This window comes from Callorhinus ursinus, unplaced genomic scaffold (genome assembly GCF_003265705.2).
Source record: "Callorhinus ursinus isolate GAN/ISIS: 27379988/994484 unplaced genomic scaffold, GSC_fseal_2.0 scaffold20, whole genome shotgun sequence".
Taxonomy (NCBI): domain Eukaryota; kingdom Metazoa; phylum Chordata; class Mammalia; order Carnivora; family Otariidae; genus Callorhinus; species Callorhinus ursinus.
The window spans coordinates 15,496,516-15,521,761 of record NW_027397082.1 but is presented as its reverse complement, the minus strand read 5'-3'; the positions used below and the strand labels follow the sequence as shown (position 1 = coordinate 15,521,761).

Genomic DNA, 25,246 nt, shown 5'->3' with positions numbered 1-25,246 from the left:
TCTTCCTGGTCTGTGAGTTTCAGGATGCTTAACTTAGAAACATGAATTCTCCTGCCAAGTGAAGCCACCCTCACTGACCTCTGGTTGGTTTCAAGAGCAATAATACTTTATTGCTCTTTTTCTACCCTGACATTTATGCCTATGGGAGCCTTATGAAACTCCAAGAAGTAAGGAAACACCATTTGCATTTCAGATGGAGGCCCTCCTCTCTACACTGGTCTATTACTTCTTCATTTTGAAATGGGAGGGAAGGAGAAGGGAATCGTACCTGAATTTCTTTATTTTATCATAGCTAGGCTTTCATGAAAATGTGGAAAAGAACCACAGTTTTGTGTTGTTGGTTGTAGGGAAACAGGGGACCTGTGTTATATGTATTTGGGACAGTTTGAATGGCTGTTTGTATTATATGAATGCAAATGTATATATTTGTTTGAGAAAGAATTTATAGGAAAAATTAAAATAAAATCTATGAAATTAATTTTGAAATAACATCTGTGGACTCTTACCCAGAAGTGAATCTTGACCTTTAAAATCATCTTCTTGGTTGTCATTGTCACCTACTTCTGTCAGTAATTCCACTGTGATCCAGAGGATGCTTTTAAACTTCCAGCAATCCTGACACCCACCTCCAGCCAGGGTACCTGCTATAGGATGTACATCCATACCTTTTTTTTTTACCTGGAATCTTCATTTGATAATGTACTATTCTTTCTTTACACTGGATTTCTAATGATTTGGGATTATTTCTAAATCCAAAACTCTGTTCACAAAGTACGAATATTTGCTCTTGCTGGGAATATTTGAAAAAATGCATTGCGGCTTTTTGGAAGGCTGTAGGGATGTATTTGTGTTTGTGTGTATGGGGGTGTGTTTTAGCATTTGTGCATCTATACCAGTGTGCAATATTCATTTTCTGAACAGCGACTATGGCTATGAGAGACATGGAGAGAGCCAGTGTGTCCCAGCTTTCTGGTACAACCCAGCATCCCCATCAAAGGACTGCAGCCTTGGGCAAAGCTACCTTAACAGTACTGGGTAAGTAAAACACCGGAAGAAACTCTAATCACTATTCTTCTGTTTCCCTAGGTTGGTATCAAAGGTAGCATTTCTGTTGAAGCAATCTGGAGCATAGAGAGTTTGTTTACAAGTGGCTTCTGAGGAAAGCTGAGGAGTTCTGTAGCTTTTTTGGGAACATCTGAAGAGATTTGTGATTCCTAGATTTCAGTACCCTTTTCCATTTGCCTCTGACAGACCATAGCTATTATTTTGGTCAGGCCTTATCTTCTGGAAAGAGATGCCACCTTATTTTGGGGACCCTGAAAAAATAAACTAATACAAATGGTATGCACGTGTTACAGTGCCCTCCAGGGATGGATGGACTGAAGCTCTCCTAGACTGATGCTGGAAACTGAAACTGAAAATTCAGAAGTCCCATTCTAGGGCTTCCTGGAATGAGAAGGTCAAGCTACACTTTCTTTAATTGTCAGATTATATGTGTGTTTCTCTCTCTGCTCACATGCAGTTACTCAGGTGCTTGATAAAATATTGCCTTAAAGACTTGTTGTCTTCCCCTCTCCTTTGCCACCTCGATGGCCCAGAAGAGATTTGGAAAATGGATTGGTGGTCTGAGACAGCACCTTTCACATTTTAATGTGCTGTGAATCACCTGGTAATCTTGTTAAAATAAAATGTAGCTTCTAATTTGGTAGATCTGGGGTGGGTCTGAGAGGTTCTTCATTTCTGAGAAGCCCCCAGGCAATGTTGTCATTGCTGGTCCCAGGACTACTCTTTGAGTAGCAGAGGATGAAGGTGTTCTGGACTCCTGTCTCAACTCTTCCAGTGGATCTTCTGCCATTTCACACCAGTTACTCGCCATCTCAGTACTTTTACCTTCTCTGGATATAAAATACTGGTAGGTACCATCAACCCAAGTGATGTCTACAGAGGGAAAAAAAAAAAAGTGATGGAAGAGATGTGCTGAGTTGTGTGAGCTACTGGAAAACAAGGATTTTTAGCTCAATATTTGGTTCTAGGGGACTGTTGCTGGGGCTTGAGATGGGGCTTAAGTACTTTTGATGTTATTTTATCGTAGGTGTCTGGTTCAGGGATTGAAGCCATTCACACTACAGATCCAGCAGCATGAACTTAAAGAGATATGGTATCAGAGAGCATAGTGCTATGAAGTTTGAGGAAGAGGAATATGATGGGCACAAGTGATCAGCTAAGCCTCCAGATTCCACGCCAGAGCATACCTTGGACAGACTTGGAAGAGAATTGCATTACAACATCTCCTATGGGCACACCCAATTTTAAGCAACTTAGATATAACAGAACCCCAAAGAGCCAACCAAATAAATCAGGGAGATGAAAAGGAAAGACAGTTTGTATTTTTTCAAAAGACTTACTACAAATGTCTACATATATCTCTAGGTTGCTTAAATGTTGGCTTACATTACAAACTGTTAACCAGCTGGCCAGTTGAGATTGAAGAGGAAGAGTAGAGGATATCCAGTTCACATTAGGATATGGTACCTACCAAAATATCCGCCATAAGTAAAAATTAAATATCTTGTAAATGACTAAAAGTCAGCAAAAAAGAAATTTGATTACGTGGACTAGTGCTGACCAAAAGAACTATATAATATGAGCCACATATGTAATTTAAAATTTTCTAGTAGCTACATTAAGAAAAATTTAAAGGCAAAGTTAATTTTAATAATATATTTTATATAACCTAATATGTCCAAAATAGTGTCATTTCAACATACAAGACTAACCACATTTTAAGTGCTCAATAGCCATAGATAAAAAATGGTTAGCATATTGGACAGCAACAGCTCTAGACCCATTATGAGCTCAGCTGGCAATTAAAAATAACATGTATCTGCAAGGGGGTATGTTGTAATTCTGTCTGAGGTAGTAACTACACACAACATTTGCCTAACATCCTCCTGAGATCTTTGGATGGAGATGTCGGGCTGGTAGTTCAGCAGGGTTTGAGGGGTGGGAAATGGAGAAAGGACCAGGGTAAATATCAGGTATAGTGGAAGAAAAATATCATTCATAAAGGATTTTTGTTTCATCTGCTTTCAATTGAAGGGCCATCAGAAGAAGGCAACATGGATGGTTGGGTTAATTACTCCTGACATACAGGGTAAAAGAAGATGTGATATAGTGATAGTGGTGGTGCATTTATATTATGTGCATTTACCAGGAGGTTGATTGTATGCAGCTTTATAGATAGTGGAAATAGTGTCTATCCTACAGGTCAGGACAGTGGACAAGCTGTTGGCTCAGCTTCCTGTGCTCAGATCAGTGGTCAAGTGACATGACGTGGCATCACTATGCACAAAGATGCCCTTGTCCTAAAAGGCCACAGTGCTTTGTGGGGAGGTTTCCCATGCTTTTTCTGAGCTAATTTTCCCTCAGCAGGATTGCATAGGAGCTTCAAATGTGCGCTTCTGATCTCGTATTTGTGTTGAGTGGGAAGTGAAATATTAGTAAGGAGAGAAAATGTGCTATAAAATAGCCCAGTGGCTCCAGAGCCAGGACTAGTAGGTAGGAAAGGCTGGATTGACGTCCTGGGGGTGGAGGGAAGGCAGGAAAAGGCTTCCTGATGAATCAGAGTTAGGAGTCTAATCTTCTAGCTGCGTCTCGCTACAGAGAGAACTGGAGACGGACGGCCATAGGGAAGTACAAACAAGTCCCTCCCTCACAGAAAGGAGCACTTGCTTTTCTTGCTCCACTAGTCCAGTGGCTCTGCCTCCTTCCGTCTTGCATGTGAGTCAGACATTGATTTTTCTTGGCTGGTTTAGACACTGATCTGATCCGTGGCTCACCAGTTAGGATCAATAATAATGTTTAAAGAGCTGCTCTTCCTCAGATGGAGGGATAGCAGTTCCTCAGCGTTTGTTTGGCTTCTTAAATGGCTGCATTCTTTGAGACTCAGTTTTTAAGAGCAGCTGTGTGAAACATCTCTCCCTCTGGCTTTCTTTCACTCTTTTTCCAACCTGTGCATGTGTACACACACACACACGCACGCACACTCACCCCACACCACCGACAACTGTCAATACTCCTCAGGTACCGGCGGATTGTGTCCAACAACTGCACGGATGGGCTGAGGGAGAAGTACACGGCCAAGGCCCAGATGTGTCCTGGAAAAGCCCCTCGAGGCCTCCATGTGGTGACAACCGACGGACGCCTGGTGGCAGAGCAGGGGCATAATGCGACTTTCATCATCCTCATGGAGGAGGTATGTGTTGTCCTGGATCTCTGAGGTCATAACTCACTGTTTCTAGAGAGGGAAGAAAAAGATCATGTGTCCCCACAGGTCCCAGTCCCAGAGTCAATGCTGAGAAGACACAAAGGGTAAAAGAAGGCTTAGATATTTTGGGACCCTCTTCCCTTCATCCCACATCACAGACCCAGGCTGCAGGGTCCCACTTGTCTCTGGGCAGATACAGATCTGGATATATTCTTTGAGGTCCCCCTTTAGGGTCTGCTTTGTTGGAGGAATGTTTATCACCAGAAGACCATATACTCTAAACTTCGCCAGAAGAAGGGAATTCATATTTTTTTCTATTGCTCCCTGGAGCCTCCTTTGCTTTATTCTAACCCTTAAACCCCCCTGATTAAAAAAGCCCACAAGGCTTTCAAAGGGTCTTAAAAGTATAAGTGTGAGTGTGGGGGAAGATTATTGCCATCCTTTAAATTTATTTGTATAAAGAATGTCACATTAGTTGCTTTTCCATCAGCTAGTTGCTCCATTATTTCACTTTTTTGTGTCTTTTGCAATCGGGGCAGTAAAATCAGCCTGCATTCATTCATTCCAGGATGGAAATAGCTCTGTCGTATGCTTCTTGCTCCCTATATGAGCTATTTCATCTCTTTCCCAAACCAGGGAGCTTTTCAGGCACTCCTTGCTGAGGTGGTGGGGCAAGAAAGCTTGCCTGATTTACAAAGCCCTCTAAATTTGTATGCAAATTGCTCTGTGCTCTTCAGATCTTGGAAAGAGACCAAAGCAAGCCAGGAGTTTTTTTTCCCAAATGTGAATACTTTAGAAACCTTTAAAGTCTGGCCCATACTGAACAGGACAGTGAAGTTTCCTTATCCTGGGTTGACAGAGTCTTCAGCCGTCACCCACACTGGGCACTTGAATTAAAGGACTTTAAGATTCAGAGGAGGTCATTATCACATTTCCACTAGGGAGTTTCCAGCACCAGCATTATAAAAACCTTCTCTTGAATGGATGAGAAGAGCCATGATCTTATCCATTTGAATTGCCTCCAGTTCATTTCCACTTCAATTTATATTCATAAACTCAGGGGTAGTCACCATTGTGCGGGGGGCAAGGGAGCACGTATCAATATTTCACTCACATCCGGGTTGCCACAGGGGAAGAGGCAGAACATGAAACTGTGATCAGTGCACGTTCACTGGACAGAAGGATTGGCTCATGATTCCAAAATGATGTATATCCCTTTTTATTCCATCAACCATCTACAACCATTTATTTACAACTATGTAAATAGAGAGAGCCGTTTCTTCTTTTTTCATCCAGGATCCTTGTTTTGTGGTCAGGTTCAATTGCATTTATCCAAAGTCATTGACCCAGTGTAGTGGGAAGAAGAACAAAGAAGGGTGGGGTTCAGCATCATCTCTTAAGAAGCCTAGCATCAGCTTGGGATGGTAAGATGCACTCACCTGAACCCATGCCGTTACACAACCAGGCAACACCACCAGGCAGCACCCAGGGGGCTCTTGGCCTTCCAAGAGGCAGAGATATCTGTGAGCTGGGATGGTTGGAAAAGGCTTCAGGGAAGAGGGGCTTTGGCAGGTTTAGGGAAATCCAAGGTCAACAGAGCACAGATGTAACTCTGATTGGTATGCAGGATTCATGTCTAGACTGGGAATAATCATCCTACCTCACAGAGTTATTTTGAAAGTGTACAGAGTATGTGTTAAGTGATTAGCATAATGCTTAGAACATAATAATAAATCTCAAAACATAGGAACAATTATAATTATAGCAATGTAGTTGAGATCATCAGTGTTGAAACCCGACTGCCTGGGTTCAAAACTTGACTCTTCCACTACTAGCTGTGAGACTTGGGTCTACTTATTTAATTTCTTTTTGTCCCCATTTGTAAAATTGGAAGTAATGCTTTCTGCATTATAAAGTTGTGAGGAGATTAATTACTTGGAACTTGAAAGAAACTTTATAAGTGTTAGCTGTTACTATTATTGCTATTGTTAGGATTTTGACACAGGAGAGGAATAATTCAACCAAGTGTGTGAGGGAGCCAGGGAATTTATCGGCCTTCCCACTCCAGAGCTCCCTAGAGGCTTTACGCTATCCCCTAGCACCCATTCAACCAGCTTAGGCTGCCCCAAGCCCTGGGCATGCGGGGATAACAGGTCCATAATACCTGCCTATAGTGCCCAGTGGATATCTGATAAGAGTCTGATGATTGTGTGGAGGGTGCTTCAGCTCCCTGGGAGAGGCTCTGGGTTCCCAAGAGGGTGATGCTGAAGGCACAGGACAAAGCATCCAATAGGAGTCAGACTGGACCATGTGAATGAGCCCCGGCCAACTGCTATTCCCCCTTGCCTCCCCCCCGCCCCCGCCTCCTTTAGGGTGATCTCCAAAGGACAAACATCCAGGTTGACTTCGGGGATGGAATTGCGGTGTCCTATGCTAACTTCAGCCCCATTGAGGATGGCATCAAGCACGTGTACAAGAGTGCGGGGATCTTCCAGGTGACGGCCTATGCGGAGAACAACCTGGGCTCGGACACAGCTGTCCTCTTCCTGCATGTGGTTTGTAAGTAGCCTGAACTGTCTCCTTTCTTCTGTGCCTTCCAGTTGGCAACTCCCGCTGTCCGCAGACTTTTGGGATGCAGAGCTGAGACTAGATTTGGTGTGACTACTACCCCAAATAATGACCCAAATTGAAAGACTGAGATGTGTGCTCCTCCGTGTTTCAGTTTTCTGATACTGAAGTCGATTATTTTGCAAGTTGGGGTAACATTCCCAACTGGCCCCTTCTTTTCAGTTCCACTGTGTTCTGATGGAAGTGTACACATGCAGACACACATTCAGGTCAAAGTCCCTTCCCTTTGTTTTGGAGACTCGTAAGGATCTAGGAAGAAGAAACTCATCTGGTTCACGGCCACAGGTTCACTTTCAAGCTGCTGTGATAAGTGAAGGCAGCCCAAATCAAAGTAAGTTTCTAATCTCTGTTGGAAGAGCCAAAGAAGGATTAAAGAGACACATTTGGATTTTTAAAACTGTAGTCCTGAACACACAAAATAACTTAATTCTTACATACAAGGTTACTGCAAGTTCATTCCTGTTATGAACAATTATAAAGACTCTCCAATTTTTTTTGTTATTGTTGTTGTCCTAGAATGTATTTCATTGCTATTGACTGTTGCTTGGCACAAAGCAAACAACAGCTGAACTTCCAAAGTACTTTGTCCGGGATACGTTTTGTGTATCCGCTATCCTGGGACTTAATTCATGTAAACTAAAACTTAAATACTATGATTTTAGAATGTTGGGTCAAAACGTGTGGTTATGGGTCTGGTATGGATTTCGTATGCCTTTATCAGTGATATTCATGGGCCTAAGGGATTCTGTAGTTCTAATTTATATACCCCACGATGTTTTGGGAGTAATATGCTACTTATGGTGAAATGTATATTTAAAAGAGTCTAAGTGAATACAAGGAGTACCTCCAACTGAGTGATGACAAATTCCACTATATAAACAACCCACGTTTAAAAGGTTTCTGGAAAACCATAAGCCGCCTAGTCTCCAGCATTTTGATACTAATAGTAGCGTTAAGGACCAACAGTGATAGGGGGATGTGCATGGGAGGACACCTGGATTATAGATCAGTTCTGTCCCTAAAGATGCCAGGCTACATGGCCATGAGATAAGTTATTTCTTCTGTGGGTCTTCTGAACTCCAACTTTAAAATGGCTTAATTCTAACTGGTACTTTGCCTCATGGGGCTCTTATAACAACAAATAGGAAATATAAAGAAAACATCCAATTATTTACTAATTTATTCAACAAATATCTGTTGAGTTCTTAATATATATATGTAAGGCATTCTGCAAGGATCTGGGGAAACAACAATATAGATATTGCCTTGGCCTGGCAGAGTTTACCTTCTGGTGGGGGAGGGCAGGGGCTGCTAGAAATGGGCCACACTCCACCAATTCTACTCATTCTGTGCCAGAAGCACCAGGTCAAAAACCCAGGCAAGTGGTATGCAAGGTATTCATAAGCCAGGGTTTAGATCAAAGGGACCTCTGTTTGAAATCTGATCATATCCCTTTGTTAAACATATAAACAATATAATATTGGTCAACTTTCATACTCTTTAAAAACTTCTGATTCCTCATCTTGAATACTTATGTTATAGAGAAGCTATGAGAATCAGACTGGGTTATATGTATGGTTCAGGTGTCCCCAAGATCACTCCGTCGTGTTTGTTGATTCACTCAAAGGACTCATAGAACTCAACATATAATCATACTCAGACTATGATTTATTACAGGGGAAATAGCAAGATCAGCAAAGGGAAAAGAGCCATGGGGCAAAGTCTGGAGGAAACCAGTTGTGACCTCCAAAGAGTCCTCCCCCGATGGTGTCACACAAGACACGTGTAATTCCTCCAGCAAGAGTTTTAGCAACACGTGAGAAGGACTATTTACCAGAGAAACTCCTTAGAGACTCAGTACCCATGTTTTGTTTTGTTTTTTAATTATTGTTTTATTTAAATTCAATTAGCCAAGTTATACTACATCATTAGTTTTTGATGTAATGTCCAATGATTCATCAGTTGATTACAACACCCAGTGCTCATCATATCACGTGCCCTATTTAATGCCCATCACCCAGTTACCCCATTCCCCCACCCATCTCCCTTTCCAGAACCCTCAGTTTGTTTCCCAGAGTCAAGAGTCGCGTGTGGTTTGTCTCCCTCTTTGATTTCTTCCCGTTCAGTTTTCCCTCCCCTCCCCTATGGTCCTCTGCACTATTCTATATATTCCACATATGAGTGAAACCACATGATAATTGTGTTTCTCTGATTGACTTATTTCACTTAGCATACTACCCTCCAATTCCATCCATATTGATGTAAATGGTAGGTATTCATCCTTTCTGATGGCTGAGTAATATTCCATTGCATATATGGACCACATCTTCTTTATCCATTCATCCGTTGAAGGACATCTGGGCTCCTTCCACAGTTTGGCTATTGTGGACATTGCTGCTATGAACATTGGGGGTGCATGTGCCCCTTCTTTTCACTACATCTGTATCTTTGGGGTAAATACCCAGTAGTGCAATTGCTGGGTCATAAGGTACCCATGGTTTTACTGGGGACTGGTCAAGTAGGCATCCTCTGCCTAGCATATGCCAGAATTCCAGACATCCTAAGGGAAATACATATTTAGATTAAACTGTATTATTGGCATAAACAGTCTAGGCATATTGAACCACTCTTATCACTTACGTGTTGACTGGAAACACTCTCAAAGCCAAGTTTTCAGATGCTAGCAAGGACCAATCTTGCACAGAAGTCTTTCTAAGGATGGCAATTTCAAGTCTATGTTAACATTTCCCTGCACAGTATACAATGCCACTTACCACCCAGCTTGGCACATGATGAATGTGACCTGTTCTAGTAATTACTAAATACTACCCACTAACTTTCTGCCTGGCACTTCCGTTGCATTTAAAAATGAAGACAAAGAGAGAAATTTTACTTTCCTCTATCCCAACCCCCCTGCCCCACCCATATTCCTAATTCCACCAATAGTGGACCTGCCTGAAGGGTGCAAAGACCAGTGTATCTTAGTGGCAAAAAATACAACAGCAAGGAACCGATTTATACTGTGGGTTATGTGCATGAAGGAGGAAATGTTCCTTGAAACTTTTATCACACTCATAATTCCCTCCACATCAATCATGGCTGCATTTACCAGACAGTTATTATAGCGGAAACTGCTCTTGGCCTCACCTTGGGCCATTAGCTAACAAAAGTAGCTGTTAGCCACCCATAATAACCAATCTCACATAGATTATTAGATTTTTATCAAAGAGAGCACTATTTGACAGGATTTTAGGAGTTTGCTGTGTTCCCTTCAGCTCTCTTCTCCCTGATTTATGGTGTGTCCATCCCTAGGCTGAAGCCTGGAGCTTCTGGCTCAGATTCTTTGCCCTAAAAAGCTGTTACATGTTGTTGTTCCTTGAGATTCTATTTAGCCAAACATGCTTGTCTTAAAGCTGGAATAAATGTGATTATGTTTAATGGTGTGCCAATTCATGGAAGCCATATCCCTTCGTTTGGCATGAGTTTAGGGAGAAGGAGATCTCCTTTTATTTTTTTAGGCATAGGTACCTGACAGTGTGTGGCTGGGCCAAGGCCCCTGAGTGACAGAAAGCTGAGAAGAATTTCCAGGGCCAGAAGCCGTTAGCAGTATTGTCACTTAACTGTGGAAAGGCCTGGGGTTCTGAAGAGCTGGCAGAGGAATGAGCTTCATGCATTTTGAGGGAGAGAAATAACAGGAGCATTGACTTTAAGGGTAAAGGGCCCTTTGCCCAGCAGGGGAGGAATGAGCTCTGCATCTGGGCACCGAGAAAGACTGAGGTGTTATCATAAGACACAGAGTTCTCGCCTCCCTGCCAGGACGCAGCTGGCTGGGCACTCCTCCTACGGCCTCATTCTCTTCCCCACGGATCAGTAAAACACCACCAGCAAAGAAAGATAAATCAGATAAAGTCCTACAAATGAGTAAATAAAGTCACAAAAAGAGCCAATGTTTTCTCATACCTTGTGTTTTTCTTTTTTTATTTTCACCAACAGTCAAACCGTACAAAAATAATCGAGCAGACTTTCTTATTGAAAATAATTAACCCTTCAGGCAAATGTGTTTCTGAAGCAGCAAGGTTGAAATGATTTGCCAGAAGAAATTATTTGCTGGGAGAAACCTTGAGGGTCATCTGTCTGTGGTCAGGTCAAGCTGTAGGCAGAGAGTATTCTCAGGCGGTAGATACACAGATTCTCGAACACTTGTTGCTTGTTCTGGAAAGTACGGTGTGGACGGGGACAAGCTGACCAGGCTGCTCCCCTCACTTAAACATCAGTCTTTGTCCCAACACCTTCTCCCCCAGCATAAATCTACCTACAACGCCGTGAGACTCAGACAAACTCCCACTGTTTTCGAGGGACATCTACCCAATGATACATGGAGACAGTGATGGTGGTGATGATGGTGGTAGAAATTGTGCCAACCCATAACTAATGCGATAGTACTTTTAACATCCACACATCCTATTCATATGTTCTTATTCCTATAAGGAAGGCAGGGGACGTGGAAATAGTCTGTGTAGGGTCAAGGCTCTGGAAGATGGAGGGAAAGATCACACAGCTACATTTAAACCAGACCAGAAATGAGAAGAAGCCATCTGTTGTCTTCCCTTTAAGCTGAGCTGTCCCCAGAGTGACCCATGATGTAAATAGTGAAGACTGAGTGATCAGGAAAATGCCCCACCTGTGAGAAGAACTCAGGGCCCCCAGGCTAAGGAGACATTCGGACTGCAGTCTTGACCATTAGCCACGTTTGCACATCAGCTCTAGCATAGTGGAAACTGGGAAACTATGCACTAGCAGAGTGTAAACAGTTAATTAGAATACTTTAATTGGATTTGGTTAAGTAGGAGAGATATAAGGAAGGGAAAGGAGGAAGAAGGGAAGAAGGGAAAGAGAGAAAAAGGAAAGGAGGGGAGGAAGGAGTGGGGAGAAGGAGAAAACCCCCCAGAGTTGAAAAATAACATCCCCATCCCAGAGTGCGACACTGACACGTTAATATTTCTCATCAGCATTTTCTTTCCTCTTCTCATTTTGTTTTGGAAATGAATTAAATTACAATCCTCATTTATTATGGGTAGGGTTTGCTCATGTGTGTTCTCTTGCTGCTGTATCAGTTTTCTGAGGGGAAAGAAGAGAAATTTGGTCACCTTTCTGCAAGCAGTTGTTTTTTTATTCTTTGGGAATGTGGCCTTTGTTTCTCCTTTGATTTAGGGAAAGACACGTTTTCCTTTTGTAAAACAGCCTTGCCAGCTTCTGAATGACACCCACTGAGTATTGCAGATGACCAGCACAATGGCGGATTATTGAAGAGGATGGAACCAATTAACCATCAAGGATAATGGAAGAGCCCTCCATGTGATGCACTGACCCCACATCACAATACAGGCTAATTGTCAGAAATGAAAGAGACTGCTGTTTCTCTTCCTATTTATTGGCTAAGTGTCTAGTCAACTAGTTTGTCCTTGGATTGGAGGTTCATAAGCATTCATGGTTGGGCACATCAGATGTAAATGAATTTCAGATGTCACTCAAAAATTCTGAAGCCTGATTTGAGTTCCCTCTTATACAAGGTGCTTTGTTTCAAGCACACACACACACACACACACACACACACACCCCTCAACATTTGTGAGTTTGTGATCCTTGTTTTATTATAGTTTATGATAATGGGGTTAAGATTAAGAATCTGGGAGTATGATAAAGTTTGTTTATTCCAGGAACAGAAAAACTGACACTGTTTCCCGTGTTCCCCCAGGTCCCGTGGAGCATGTTCATCTCCAAGTGCCATTTGTCGCCATAAGAAATAAGGAGGTCAACATCAGTGCAGTTGTGTGGCCCAGTCAGCTGGGGACCCTTACCTATTTCTGGTGGTTTGGCAATAGCACGAAGGTTTGGCCCTTTCTGATGCATGTTTGAGTAGATCTGTACTGAATTCTCCTATGCTCCAGCTGCCATGTTGATGTTGGGGGCACCGGAGATGAGAGCAATAGGGAGTACTTAGTACTATGAATCCACGTAATTGAATATCACATATGTCTCTATACCAGGTTCATTATTATAATAGGGAAAGTTCAAACAATCCTAAGGAAGAAAGAGTACCTTGAGAAGCTCTACAAACTTGCTTCCATAATCAATATTTTTAAAACTTCATTTGCCCTATATTTTTTTTAATACTGGGCCTTCCACTCACAACATAGATAATGTTAAAGGAGTCACTTAGCATCTCTGAGATCCAGTGACTCCATCTGGAAATGTGAATCCTCTCTCTAAATGCAGGGCTGTGAAAATCAAATGGGGCAATGCATGTAAAGAACCCTTCTCCAAGACCTACTAGGTGATTTACGAAGGCCAAGGTTCATTTTAGGAATGGTGGCGATGCCAACAAGTCTCTAAGAAGGGAATTCAGAGGGCCAGACTCTGAACTTGGCACATCCCCCCTGCTCCCAGCTACTGGTGATGGTGACAGTTGTGTCAACAATGACCACACTTATATAAGAGGAGCTGGGAGCAGTTAGGCTGAGGGTTCCTAAATGTAAGGGCTTAATGTTTTTCTCTATTCCTGATTTTATCTTTACATTTCCCTTGGCCATTCTTGATGTGATTGGCATTGCTCATCTTAGAGATACCTTTCATTTTTTAAAAAGATTTTATTATTTATTTATTTATTTATTTATTTATTTATTTATTTATTTATGAGAGAGAGCGTGTGCAGAGGAGGAGCAGAGGGAGAGGGACAAGCAGACTTGGTGCTGAATGTAGAGCCTGAAATGGGCCTTGATCCCATGACCCTGAGATCATGACCTGAGCTGAAATCAAGAGTCAGATGATTAACCGACTGAGCCACCCAGGCACCCTGAGATCCTTCATTAAAAAAAATAATAATTTAATAAAGATATCATATCAGACTTAGAAATGCTGGACATCTCAAGAAAGGGGAAATAAATTCTCAGTTCTGATGTAGTAATTCCTTTAAAAAAAAGAATGAACAATGATGGCTTTGTTTGTTTAGAGATGACCAAAAAGAACTTCAGCCCCTGCATGATGAGAGTGGGAGAAGATTCACCCCTGCTCTTTCTTAGGGAGGCAGCATGATATGGTGGTGAAAACATGGACCTTGGAGTCACAGTGACACTGCTGGCTGTGTGAGCCTGAGGAAGTCATTTGACCCAAAATTTAATTCATTCAACACAAACTGGACAGAATAATACCTGTATCATCTTGACTGTTGTGAAATCTAAGTGAGATGCTATATATCTCTCTGGCACACACTAGGTACTCACTAAATAGATGCTTTTAATTTTGATATAAAAATTGGGAGTTAGGATGGGTTGACAAAAGAACTACACTTATGGACCCAAGGGACCCTTTTCTGTTTGAATTGTTGATGCTGTATACTTTCAAGTCAGTTTCTTAGTATAAGCGACAATGCTTTTGCATTTCTGAATTTCTTATTCACCCGGGCAAGAGATACAGGTGTTGGTTATTAAGATCCCCATTTGGTACATTAGAGAAGTAAAGCTCCTTGTGTGAGATGAGCATCCCAAGGTCAAACATCTGGTTAATTGTAGAGCCCGGTCTCCTAACTCCCAGCTACCCTGCTCCACCTCCAGCCCCAGGATGCTTTAGCTGCATCACTGTGTTTGTCTTCTAGAGGTTACAGACCCTAAAACCCTGCATGCATACATGGTGAATGAAAAAAGAGAAAATCATTTGGGAGGAAAAAATTAGAAACAGGATTTTAAGTTCATTTCTCTGCTGAGAACTTTTGGCTGTCCAGCCAGGGAATTTTTTTCTGTTAAGTATTCATTTACCTGGTGATCTTTACTGAGGCTGCTGTGCACAAGGAGGGCAGTTATTGTCCATCGTCAACACAGTGATTTACTCAGAACCCACGAGGAGCCAGAGACACAGAATTTCTCTACAGTGCCATTTTTCCCCTTTCCGTGTTTTGTTTTGTTTTTCTTTAGTATTCTAAGACCTGAATTTTAAGACCCTTACTAGATTAGTACCCAATAAATTTTGATAAATAAACACAGAAGTAGATAAAGTGACTGCAGAGTCAAGTTTCTATTTCTCTAATGATTATCTGTGTTCACTTGAACAAATCACCTGATCTAAATCTCAGTGTTTTTTCTTTGGGTAGAGCAAGGATACTAATATCTAATCCACGAACATCACTGAATTATTATTTGGAATATCTCTCTAGCTAATCTATAATATGTCATATTAAGTGAGGAAATTTTAAATGACAGAATGGCATTATAGTTTGTTTTTGTTTTGTTTTGGTTTGGTTTGATGTTGACCTGACCTGTTCCTTCAGTTAGGAATTCCCATCTATAAGCTTGAGCATGAAGTGCTGCATGGGTACCCAGCACAGAGTAGTGTTGAAGTAAGATAAATCTGGGCTGCAGTCCAGACTCAGATTCTTTTTTGCAATATGCCTTTAATCAAATCATGCAATTTCTCTGAACCTCAGTTTTGGTCATTATAATGTCAGAATAATAACATCAATAACTATTAGTACCTCAGAGTAAACAAGTAGTAATTAGTAATAGTAAATATTAGTAACTTAGATGTGTTTAGAATCTAAGCACTTGAAAATATTAGTCACTATCATGCTCAGCCTTTACATCAATGGCATCTACATCTCGATGGTATATCTGACTTGGTTCTGTAGGTTTCTCTCCCACCTCTAAGAATGGTTATTTGATCCAGTTGAACGAGGTGTATTTTCAGTGCTTTTTGGCAGCACCATACCAGAAACACATCAAGATGACCTCATTGCCCAATAATTGATCCAATGAGCACCATATCTGACTAGCAAAATAATGAGTGTCTTTGAGTGTTCTGGTGAGCACTCTGATTTTGGAGGTATTTTAGTTCCCTTTGAGTAGCAAACTGATCTGTAAAAGGAGCTAATTTTGAGCATTTATTCCTAGTTCTGCTTTGTAGGAGGCTCTTTGTACACATTATTTAATTTAATCATTAGGACATCACTGATGGAGAAATTATCCCATTTTTCAGAGAAAACACATAGGCTAATAACCTTGGAAAGTAATGTGTGTGTGTGTGTGTGTGTGTGTGTGTGTGTGTGTGTGTGTGTTGTGACTAAGAGAATTGGGCAGGTTCACCCAGATGGTTGAATTAAATCAAGTTCTCAAGAAGAATTAACTCACCCCTGCCTTTATATCTAGACCTTCACTTGGTGCTCTCTGGAATAGAGGAGCATGTACAACATTGTCCCTACCTTCAAGAAGATTATAGTCCAAGTGAGAAGGCATGATGGACACAAATGCAGTGATGGTGAACAACTGTGATGTATAAGTAAATAGAAGAGAGCAAGCATTCCTAATCCAATAATAGTCTCAGAGGCCTACAGACCTATCAGGGGAGATGTGAAATTGCATCAGTAGCTCTGTAGCTCTTTTTCAAGAGCCCATATTTTGTGCTAGATGTTGTGAGGAATACAAATCAGTGCAAATTCCATCTGTTTCCTTTAAGAAATAATCTATTTGAGAATATGAAGTTATAGGTACTCTAAGGTATGGTGGTAGGAATGTAATGGTACTGGCCCAGTCAAGCAGCCTTGATGGTGATGGATGCACACCTTGCTGATCATGGAGTGACTCATGGATGAAGTTGGTCTTACCCTGGCATTGAAAAAACGGTAGAATTGAGGCAGAGGAAGGAAAAGAGATTTGTATGGAAAGGTAAGGCATGGCTGTGTTCTGTATAGACAGATTCAGACAAAACAGAGGATTCATTTGGGCAGAAATTTAGAGAAAAAACTGAAAGGTAGGGGGGATACATAACAGGTGGCTTTGAGTGGCATAAATGATGATTTTTGTTTGAAGTTCGTATTTATAGGATGACAGAAGATAGAACCAGATTCATGGACAGTGATGCTTTAAACTTTTGATGAGCTTTGGATATATGTCTGAGTGTGTGTGTGTGTGTGTGTGTGTGTGTGTGTGAAGGTTTGAGGGGATTTTTTTCCCCTAACTATGAATTTTCACATTAATCCCAAAGCCATAACCCATCTGTAGATACCCTTTTGCTTTATTTCATTCTGGTCTTTGTATATATATTTCAGGTTGTTTTACATAGTTCTAATCATAGTATATCCACCATTATGTATCTTGCCTTTTCCACTTTTTTTACATGTAACTGTATAATCTGCTGAAGGCTTTAAGTAAGGCAAGCATAGTGATAGCATAGTCTGTCCAATTTGGGAATGGCAGCTTTTAGCAAGGTATACATTTAGATTGTGGAGGTTTTATAATGTTCAATATTAACTTGACTTACAGCGTCTGGGAACTGGTGTAGTCTGCATTCAAAGATTTCCCTGAAGCTTCTTGTTCCATTAGTCAAGTGGAAATCTCATAACTAAATAGTCACCCTGAGCTTTGTCAGTATCTTTCTGGGCTCAGTGGATAGTATGTGACCTGTTGCACATAAGGGATTCTCTGTGGGCAGGAATGTAACCCACAACCTAGGCAGGGAATAAGGTATTATTCCAAGGAGTCTCACCGTGGGCTGGCCCTGCAGCTTGGACAAAGTACAGAGACAGAGAAGTCAATCAGCTGCCTGTTGGATTTGTAGAGCTCTGAAAGGCCAATTTGCTTGGATTAACAGAGGTCTGGCTTAATAAATGTGTCTGCTTGCCTAATAGATTTAGTAAATGAACCTTAAAATACTTGATTTAATTTAGCATTACGCACTAGGTATTGGTGGCCAACAAAGAATTCAGGAATACTGTTGAGTGTTCCAGCTTTGCAAGGAAGGTAAAATCAGCCATGATGCCATATCAGTTGATGAACAACAAAGGCAATTTCGAAAACAAAATTAGCTCCTGTCTCTTCCCTAGCATGGAAGCCTGTGGTCTGCCACCTGGGGACCAAGTGTTCCCATTCAGCACTATTTGCTGTGACTCAGAGCCCTGACTGGCTGATAGGATGGCATGCTCCCTCCCATCACAGATGGCATCCCCTTTGTCCTGCAGCCCTGCACCCTTGTTTGGCTCCTGGATCTCCTAGGGAAGCAGCCAGATGGAGGGAAGAGCAAATCTGCAGGGACAAGAATTCCACTCCTCTCAAAAGAGATGCCTTTAGGGACGCCTGGGTGGCTCAGTTGGTTAAGTGTCCGACTCTTGATTTCAGCCCAGGTCAGGATCTCAGGGTTGTGAGATGGAGCCTCACATTGGGCTCCATGCTCAGTGGGGAGTCTGCTTGAGATTCTCTCTCCCTCTCCCTCGGCCCCTCCCTACCCTGTTCTCTCTCTCTTTCTCAAATAAATAAATAAATCTTAAAAAAAAAAGTGGTTCCTTTGTCTGGCAAAGTACCAACTCCCCAAGTCTAAGGCTACAAGAGTGTGCAAAGAAAGGCGGGGGCACATGGACCACTAAGAGCTGACGAAGATGACATGGAAGTAGTGAAGGTTTCATGAAGAGACAACTGTCAAGGGAGAAAACTGCCTGCTGGTGAGAGGTGGGAAGATGACAGCTGAGGGCAGGGAACTAAAATGGAGGACAATGGAATGTAGCCATGGTCAGAGAAAGTCACTCGTGGAATCAGGAAAAATAAAATCACATTGATTATTTCTTTCATGTTTTCTGTCCCAACATTTTATTATGGAAAACTTCAAACATACACTAAAATTGAAATAATTCTACAGTGAATATCTGTATACCCACCATCTGTAGTCTACCATTAACACTTACTATTTTTGTTTTATCACGTCTGGTTATCTGTCTGTTCTTCTGTCCATCCATCAGTTAATCTTAATTTTTTCACCCATTTCAAATTTTAGACACCAATATACTTTGTGCTAAATGCTTCAGCTTGCAAATTATTAACTAGGATTCAGTATTTGCCTACACTTTTTTCCCCGTGGTGGTATCAATGATGAAATGCACAAATCCGAAGTGTGCACTTTCTGAGTTTTGACAAAGGCATTCACATGTAACCTAAACTCTCTCTCTTTCTATGTGTGTGTATGTATATATATACATATATATATACACGTATATGTATATACACGTATATATATGTGTATATGTATATATACATATATATACACAAAAATATATAGTACCGTCACTCCAGAAAGTCCTCTCATTCCCTTTCTCAATCAATACTTACCCCCAATCCCCAAAATCAACCACTCCTTTTCTTTTATCATAGATTAGATTTGCCTGTTCTAGAACTTCATATATATGATTATACCATATGAATTATTTTATGTAAGGCTTCTTTTGCTTCTTATAGTTTTGGGATTTATCCATACTATGTAACCTTTTTTTTTTCTTTTGTGCTCATTGTATGGATATACTATGGCTTGTTTATTCATTTTCCTGTTGATGAATTCCTGGGCTGTTTTCATTTTGGGGCTGTTACAAATAAGTTTCCATGAACATTTTTGTTGGTTTGTGGACATATGTTTTCTCTTGACTAAATTCTCAAGACTGCAATTGCTAAGTCATAAAATATAAAATGGTACATCTACTTTGGAAAAATTATTGCAATTTCTTGTAAAACTAAACTTTTTCCTAAGTGGTGGTATCATTTTATATCCCACCAAAAAATGTATGAGAGTTCCAGTTGCTCTGCATCCTTAATCATCTTCTATATTACCATTTTTAAAGAAAATTTAGCTATTCTTTTGGGTATAAGTGGTATCTCATTTTTATTCCAAAGAATATGACTAGGTAATGAAGCAACTGAAGGTCTCCTAATAGATAAAATTGAATGGGTTGACCAGTAGGGACTAGAAAGTTTGCCGTAAGCCATTCATCAATCCTGTATATTCTGATTGCTGAGTAAGTGCTCACAGCTCTTTCAACACAAACCCTTCATGGAACAGATAAAAAACTAAGGCTAAAAATCGGGTCTACTTTGCCCAAGGTAATTTATTATAATAACAACTGAATAAAGCCAGCGTTGCTAGTCTTTGTTCTTATTACACTAGAAATGGCAACTCTGTGGCACACGTTATTCCATTGCTATGGCCAACATTGGTATGCTGAACCCAGCTTGACTTCAGCTTCCTTCTCAACACAGGACACTGAACAGCCACTATCAGCCCATGGGAGTTGATGTACATCACAGAACCTATTTGCAACTCATTCGTTGTTTAATTCAGAAGGCCACATCCTTGTGTGTACTCTCACTGAGCCTTAAGAATACTTGAACTCTGGGGTCTGCCCTTAGTTAAAGGGAAGACTGTTTTCTCTTTCTTTTTTTTTTCAAATTTTTATTTAAATTCTAGTTAGTTAATATATAGTGTAATATTGGTTTCAGGAGTAGAACTTACTGATTCATCCCTTACATGTAACACCCAGTGCCCAACACAAGTGTCCTCCTTTCTATACTCACTGCTTTCTTTCATGTAGCAAACAGAGAAGAAAGTATGTCACATGCTTAGGGCAATATCTCTCATCTTGCCCAACTCCAGCTATCAGCCTGGTCATAAAATAAGGGAGCTACAGAATTCTATTTTATTTTATTTTATTTTATTTTTTAAAGTTTTTATTTAAATTCCAGTTAGTTAGGGACACCTGGGTGGCTCAGTGGGTTAAGTGTCTGCCTTCAGCTCAGGTCATGATCTCGGGGTCCTGGGATCGAGGCCCACATCTGGCTTCCTGCTCAGCGGGGACCCTGCTTCTTCCTCTCCCTCTGCCCCTCCCCTCCACTCATGTTCTCTCTCTCTCAAATAAGTAAATAAGTAAATCTAAATAAATAAATAAATTCCAGTTAGTTAACATACTGTGTAATATTAGTGTCAGGTGTACAATACAGTGATTCAACACTTCCATACATCACCCAGTGCTCATCACCGCAAGTGCCCTCCTTCATCCCCATCACCTATTTCACCCAACCCTCCCACCCCCCCCCCAATTCCCTTCTGGTCACCATCATTTGGTTCTCTGCAGTTAAGAGTCTGTGTCTTGGTTTGCCTCTCTCTCTCTCTTTTTCCTCTCTTTGCTCATTTGCTTTGTTTCTTAAATTCCACATATGAATGAAATCACATGGTATTTGTTTTTCTCTGACTGACTTATTTCACTTGGCATAATACTTGTGGTGCAACGGTAGCCTAACTCCGGCATTTTAAAGCAGAAGAAATCAAATTAGGTTTCAGAGGCCCAGTTGGAAATTCTGAGCTAGAAAGCAATTCTAGTCTTGTAGCAGGGACGCTGTCTGAAAGCCACACCTTTGAGCCTTTGCAGGGCTCTGGCACACACATCTAGGCCATGTTCAGTTAGGAGTGCCTGAGTGCTGGCCCATACCCACCCCCTTCAAGAGCTGCTCTGTGCCTCCTCAAATGGCTACCTTCTTGGTCTCCATCCCATGGCTGTCCTGACACACAAAGAGGAGAGGGAGTCTGCTCATCTGTGCTTGTAACATCTCTTTAAGAGCTGCCTTAGAGCAGCTTCCTACTGTTGTGTCATACCTTGCAAACAACAGGAACTTGGAAGGGCACAGGCCTTAAGATGACCCCTGAATAATGACTCTTCAACCTCAGGATCTGCATTCTTCTATCCCAGAAAGACCTGCTTTTATCAAGGTCCTAATCCTCAGGAAAGTAATATATTCTGTTTCTCTCTATCCTTGGGAAACCTGTATATGTTGTGATCAGGAAAATAAAGCAGAAAAAGAAAAAAAGGATTAAAATGGTCACATATATATGTTTAATATTTTCCAACCTATTTAAAATGTTAGAAATGCTTTGCAATGGAAAACACAGATATAATAAAGCAAAATGCCAGTGATTGGACCATGCATCCAACTAACATATATATTCTACTGTAGGAAAGTAATGTGCCAGGATGGATGAGACAGAAGTAAATAAAATGTGACCACCTCTCTGAAAGGTCTTGTAGTCCAGTGGAATACAGGAGGAAATAAAGTGACACAGAATATTGGAGGAGAAGAAAAATAAATGATCTATTCCCAGAGCCAGCTGGAATAGGTTACAAATGTTGCTTCTACTTTGCCCCAGGAGAAGGAACAGAGTGACTTGCAAAATCCAGAGTGTCCAGTCTTATCTTCATCTTTCGGGATTACATTTTACAGCGTATTTCAAGGATATTAATACTCTTCCTGGATACTGGATATAATCACAGTTTTTTGAAGCTATGAAAAGCCCTTTTCTTTTTTCTTGTTTCAAGTTAGGATCCCTTGGGGACACACAAATACCACGCAGATTTGTGACAGTCTGAGATTTGTAAGAAAGGAAGAAAATCTGATATCCCACAGAGGACTAAATGAGCATTTCTCCTTCTGTTTTTTAGCCCTTCATCACCTTGGACAGCAGCATTTCCTTCACGTTCCTGGCCGAAGGCACTAACACCATCACTGTCCAGGTGGCTGCAGGGAATGCCCTTATTCAGGACACAAAAGACATTGCTGTGCATGGTAAGCCCTGAAAGTTGTTCTGTGATGCTCCCTCCTGCCCAACCAATCCCCTCTGCCTACCCTCATGGCAACGCCTGACTGCTTTGGCAATTCCCCAGGCTAGGGAAAATTATGTAGGTCAACCAGAATTTTCCAAACATACTTTCTACCTTGCTCCTGAATAGACACTGAGGCTGTAAGAGAAACTGGCACACATGGGCATAGACAAGCATCTCTTATTCCCTAAGATGTATCTGTATCACATCCTGATCAGGTTCTCATTAGACAAACACATATCATAAGTTGAAGGATGCTAAACTGGAAAGACTATCATAAAGCATCTAGATCCGATGTCCTGCTGAGGTATCTACAATATGTATGCAGCACCGACCCTTTGTGACCACGGGGACCAGTGATTTCAAAAGAGGAGTCATGGTTCCCTGACCTTGCAGAACTAAAGGCTGAGTTACTGAGATGAAGTACATATTCCAATTGTTGGAAAATTCTAACATCCTTGGCTGCAAAGCTTCAAGAGTAAGGCTAAGAATATGAGGGCAGAACTAGAAAGAAGAGTGGATAATAAGGCCACTATCCTGTTCTCAATCCAGAAAGCCATTCCTAATTATTAAATTTATTTTAAATCAAGTTTTGCTCCGAGCACCATTCCACACAACCTCCCCCGGGCCTCTAAAGACTGCCACTATACCTGGGGCTTTCTAAAAAGTTGTACTAAGGTATGTGATCCTCTGACTCAGAACATATTTCTTCAACCTCACTTCAGGTAGCGCCTTTTCCTACATCTCTGCAAATTTGATACTCTGGCTCTCTCATCAGGTACCTGGAGGACTTTTTTCAATTAAATGTAAATTTAATACAGAAGAGTGCACACATCACAAGTGTTTAGTTTCATGACTTACCACAAAGTAAACAGACGTGTGTACCCACCAACTGGGTCAAGAAACTGAACATTACCCACACCCTACACACAGGATTTCGATCTAATCCCCTGAGATAGTTTCTAGGAGGAAGGTCAGAGGAACCCAGGGGAGGACAAGTGGCAAGGCCCCCTTCCAACCAAGCCCAGCTTGTCAATGCTTTATCATTGGCTCCACATGATACCATCACCAGTAGCAAATACCTCCTTCTTCTGGGGTTTCATACTTGTCTTTCATTTCAAGGAATATTCTTTTGCCAGAAGAAGGGCTTAAGATGCTAGGAACTCCTACCCATGGTAGGAGCATAAAGCCCCCCTCCCAGTCACCAAATCCCACCTTCTTTCAGAAGCCAAGAAACACGCCAATAGGAAGGGATTTTAGCTGAGGCCACATGGAAGAGTGGACCCTTTCCCTAAAGCATCTGCCAGTCCGCCACCCCTCTCTCAGTCCCACTCACACACCCTCTATCCTTGCAGAATATTTCCAGTCCCAACTCTTGTCATTCTCTCCAAACCTGGATTACCACAACCCTGACATTCCTGAGTGGAGGCAAGATATTGGCAATGTCATCAAGAGAGCTTTGGTTAAAGTAAGTCGGCTTTATCTTTGCTTACATGTTATTAGGTAAAGAAAAGAACCAAATGGTCTATCCCGAATAAATTTTCATGGGTTAAAAGCACCATTCTACAGTTATATAAGGATTATCTTTCTGTCAAAAGAAAGATAAGAATTAGGAGGGTGAAGGAAGGATGGAGGGAAGGGGGGTGGGGGGAGAGACAGACAGACAGGAACCAGTGTTTGGGAATGATAATTAGCCCTCTCTTTATACCGAATTTTTCTAAGACAAGAGCTGGACCCCTTTAAAGAACTAATGGAGGGAGCACTCATTGAGTGTATACAAATCTCATTCACTAGGCTTGTTCTTTGCCCACCAAGGGGGTTTCTTAACCAGGTATTCAGACTCACAAGACCACCATTGACTATACATGACAATCCGAAGGCTACAGGCCAGAAAACAGAACATGCCATCAGGGTAGTAGAGCTCTAGAGTTAACCCAAGGTCAGATTGGCCTTAGAGAGCTTTGAAAGGGTTTTGTTAACCCTTTGCTCAGAACAAGGCACTAGAACATAATGACAAATGCAGCATGGGTTTTCAAATGTAGAGGTGAGTCTAACATGTGACTAGTTCTATGGCAGAGGCATGGCCAGCATGGAGCACGGAGAAAAGTATTATTCACTCTATCCAGGGAAACGCAAGCTTAGCACGTTATTTGTGATTCGTTAAGTACTTGTGAGCTATTACGATAGTCTTTACGGGGAATACTTGAGCTCAGTTTTAAAGGATACATAACAGTTAACAGAGGATGGTGTCTTTCAGGTAGAATGAACAGTGTGTGCAAAGCCATGGACTATTGAAAAAGCACAACATATTGGGGAAATGGCAGAGTTTAGTGTAGCCATTCTACAAGTTGTAAGGCCGGTGCGGCTGGACTTGAGCTAGGATGGTTAGGGCAGCTCATGAAGGATCGGAGAAGGTCACAGAAGTCCGACAGACACCCACTAAGCACTGGGAATTGGAAAAATGCTTTCTTATTTAAGGAAAAAAATGCTGACAATAGATTTATATTCAGAAACCCAATCTGGTAACAGTACAGAGGATGGGCTGCTGAGGTGGGAAGTGAATAGGGTGGGGGAGAAATTTCACAAAAGATGACCAGTTAAAAGACTACTGCAGTTCTCCAGACCAGAGGTAACAAGATCTCGAAGAGGAAAGAGTCAACGGTTACTTGGGAAGTTGAATGGTAGAATTGGTGACTAATAGTATGTATGTAGTGGGAATGAGAAGAAGAGAAGCTTTCTGATTCCAGAGCCGGGAGATGGCCTCACCCTTTGTTGGACCATGTCAGAGAAACATGTTTGAGGAGCAGTAATGGTGTGATATTTATTTATTTATTTATTTATTTATTTATTTATTTATCTATCTATCTATCTATCTATCTATCTATCTATCTATCTATCTATCT

The 25,246-nt window shown here is 41.4% G+C and overlaps 1 protein-coding gene across 2 annotated transcripts in view; it reads left to right on the top strand.

Moving 5' to 3' along the window:
* The window catches only part of SORCS3 (sortilin related VPS10 domain containing receptor 3), a 615,618-nt gene that overhangs the window by 576,447 nt on the left and 13,925 nt on the right, over positions 1-25,246 (top strand). For both annotated transcript variants that reach the window (XM_073904225.1, XM_025881120.2), the window contains exons 17-22: positions 922-1,035; positions 4,084-4,255; positions 6,640-6,826; positions 12,651-12,784; positions 22,185-22,308; positions 23,699-23,811. In XM_073904225.1, coding sequence (XP_073760326.1) covers positions 922-1,035; positions 4,084-4,255; positions 6,640-6,826; positions 12,651-12,784; positions 22,185-22,308; positions 23,699-23,811 — 844 coding nt within the window. The remainder of the gene's footprint in view (positions 1-921; positions 1,036-4,083; positions 4,256-6,639; positions 6,827-12,650; positions 12,785-22,184; positions 22,309-23,698; positions 23,812-25,246) is intronic.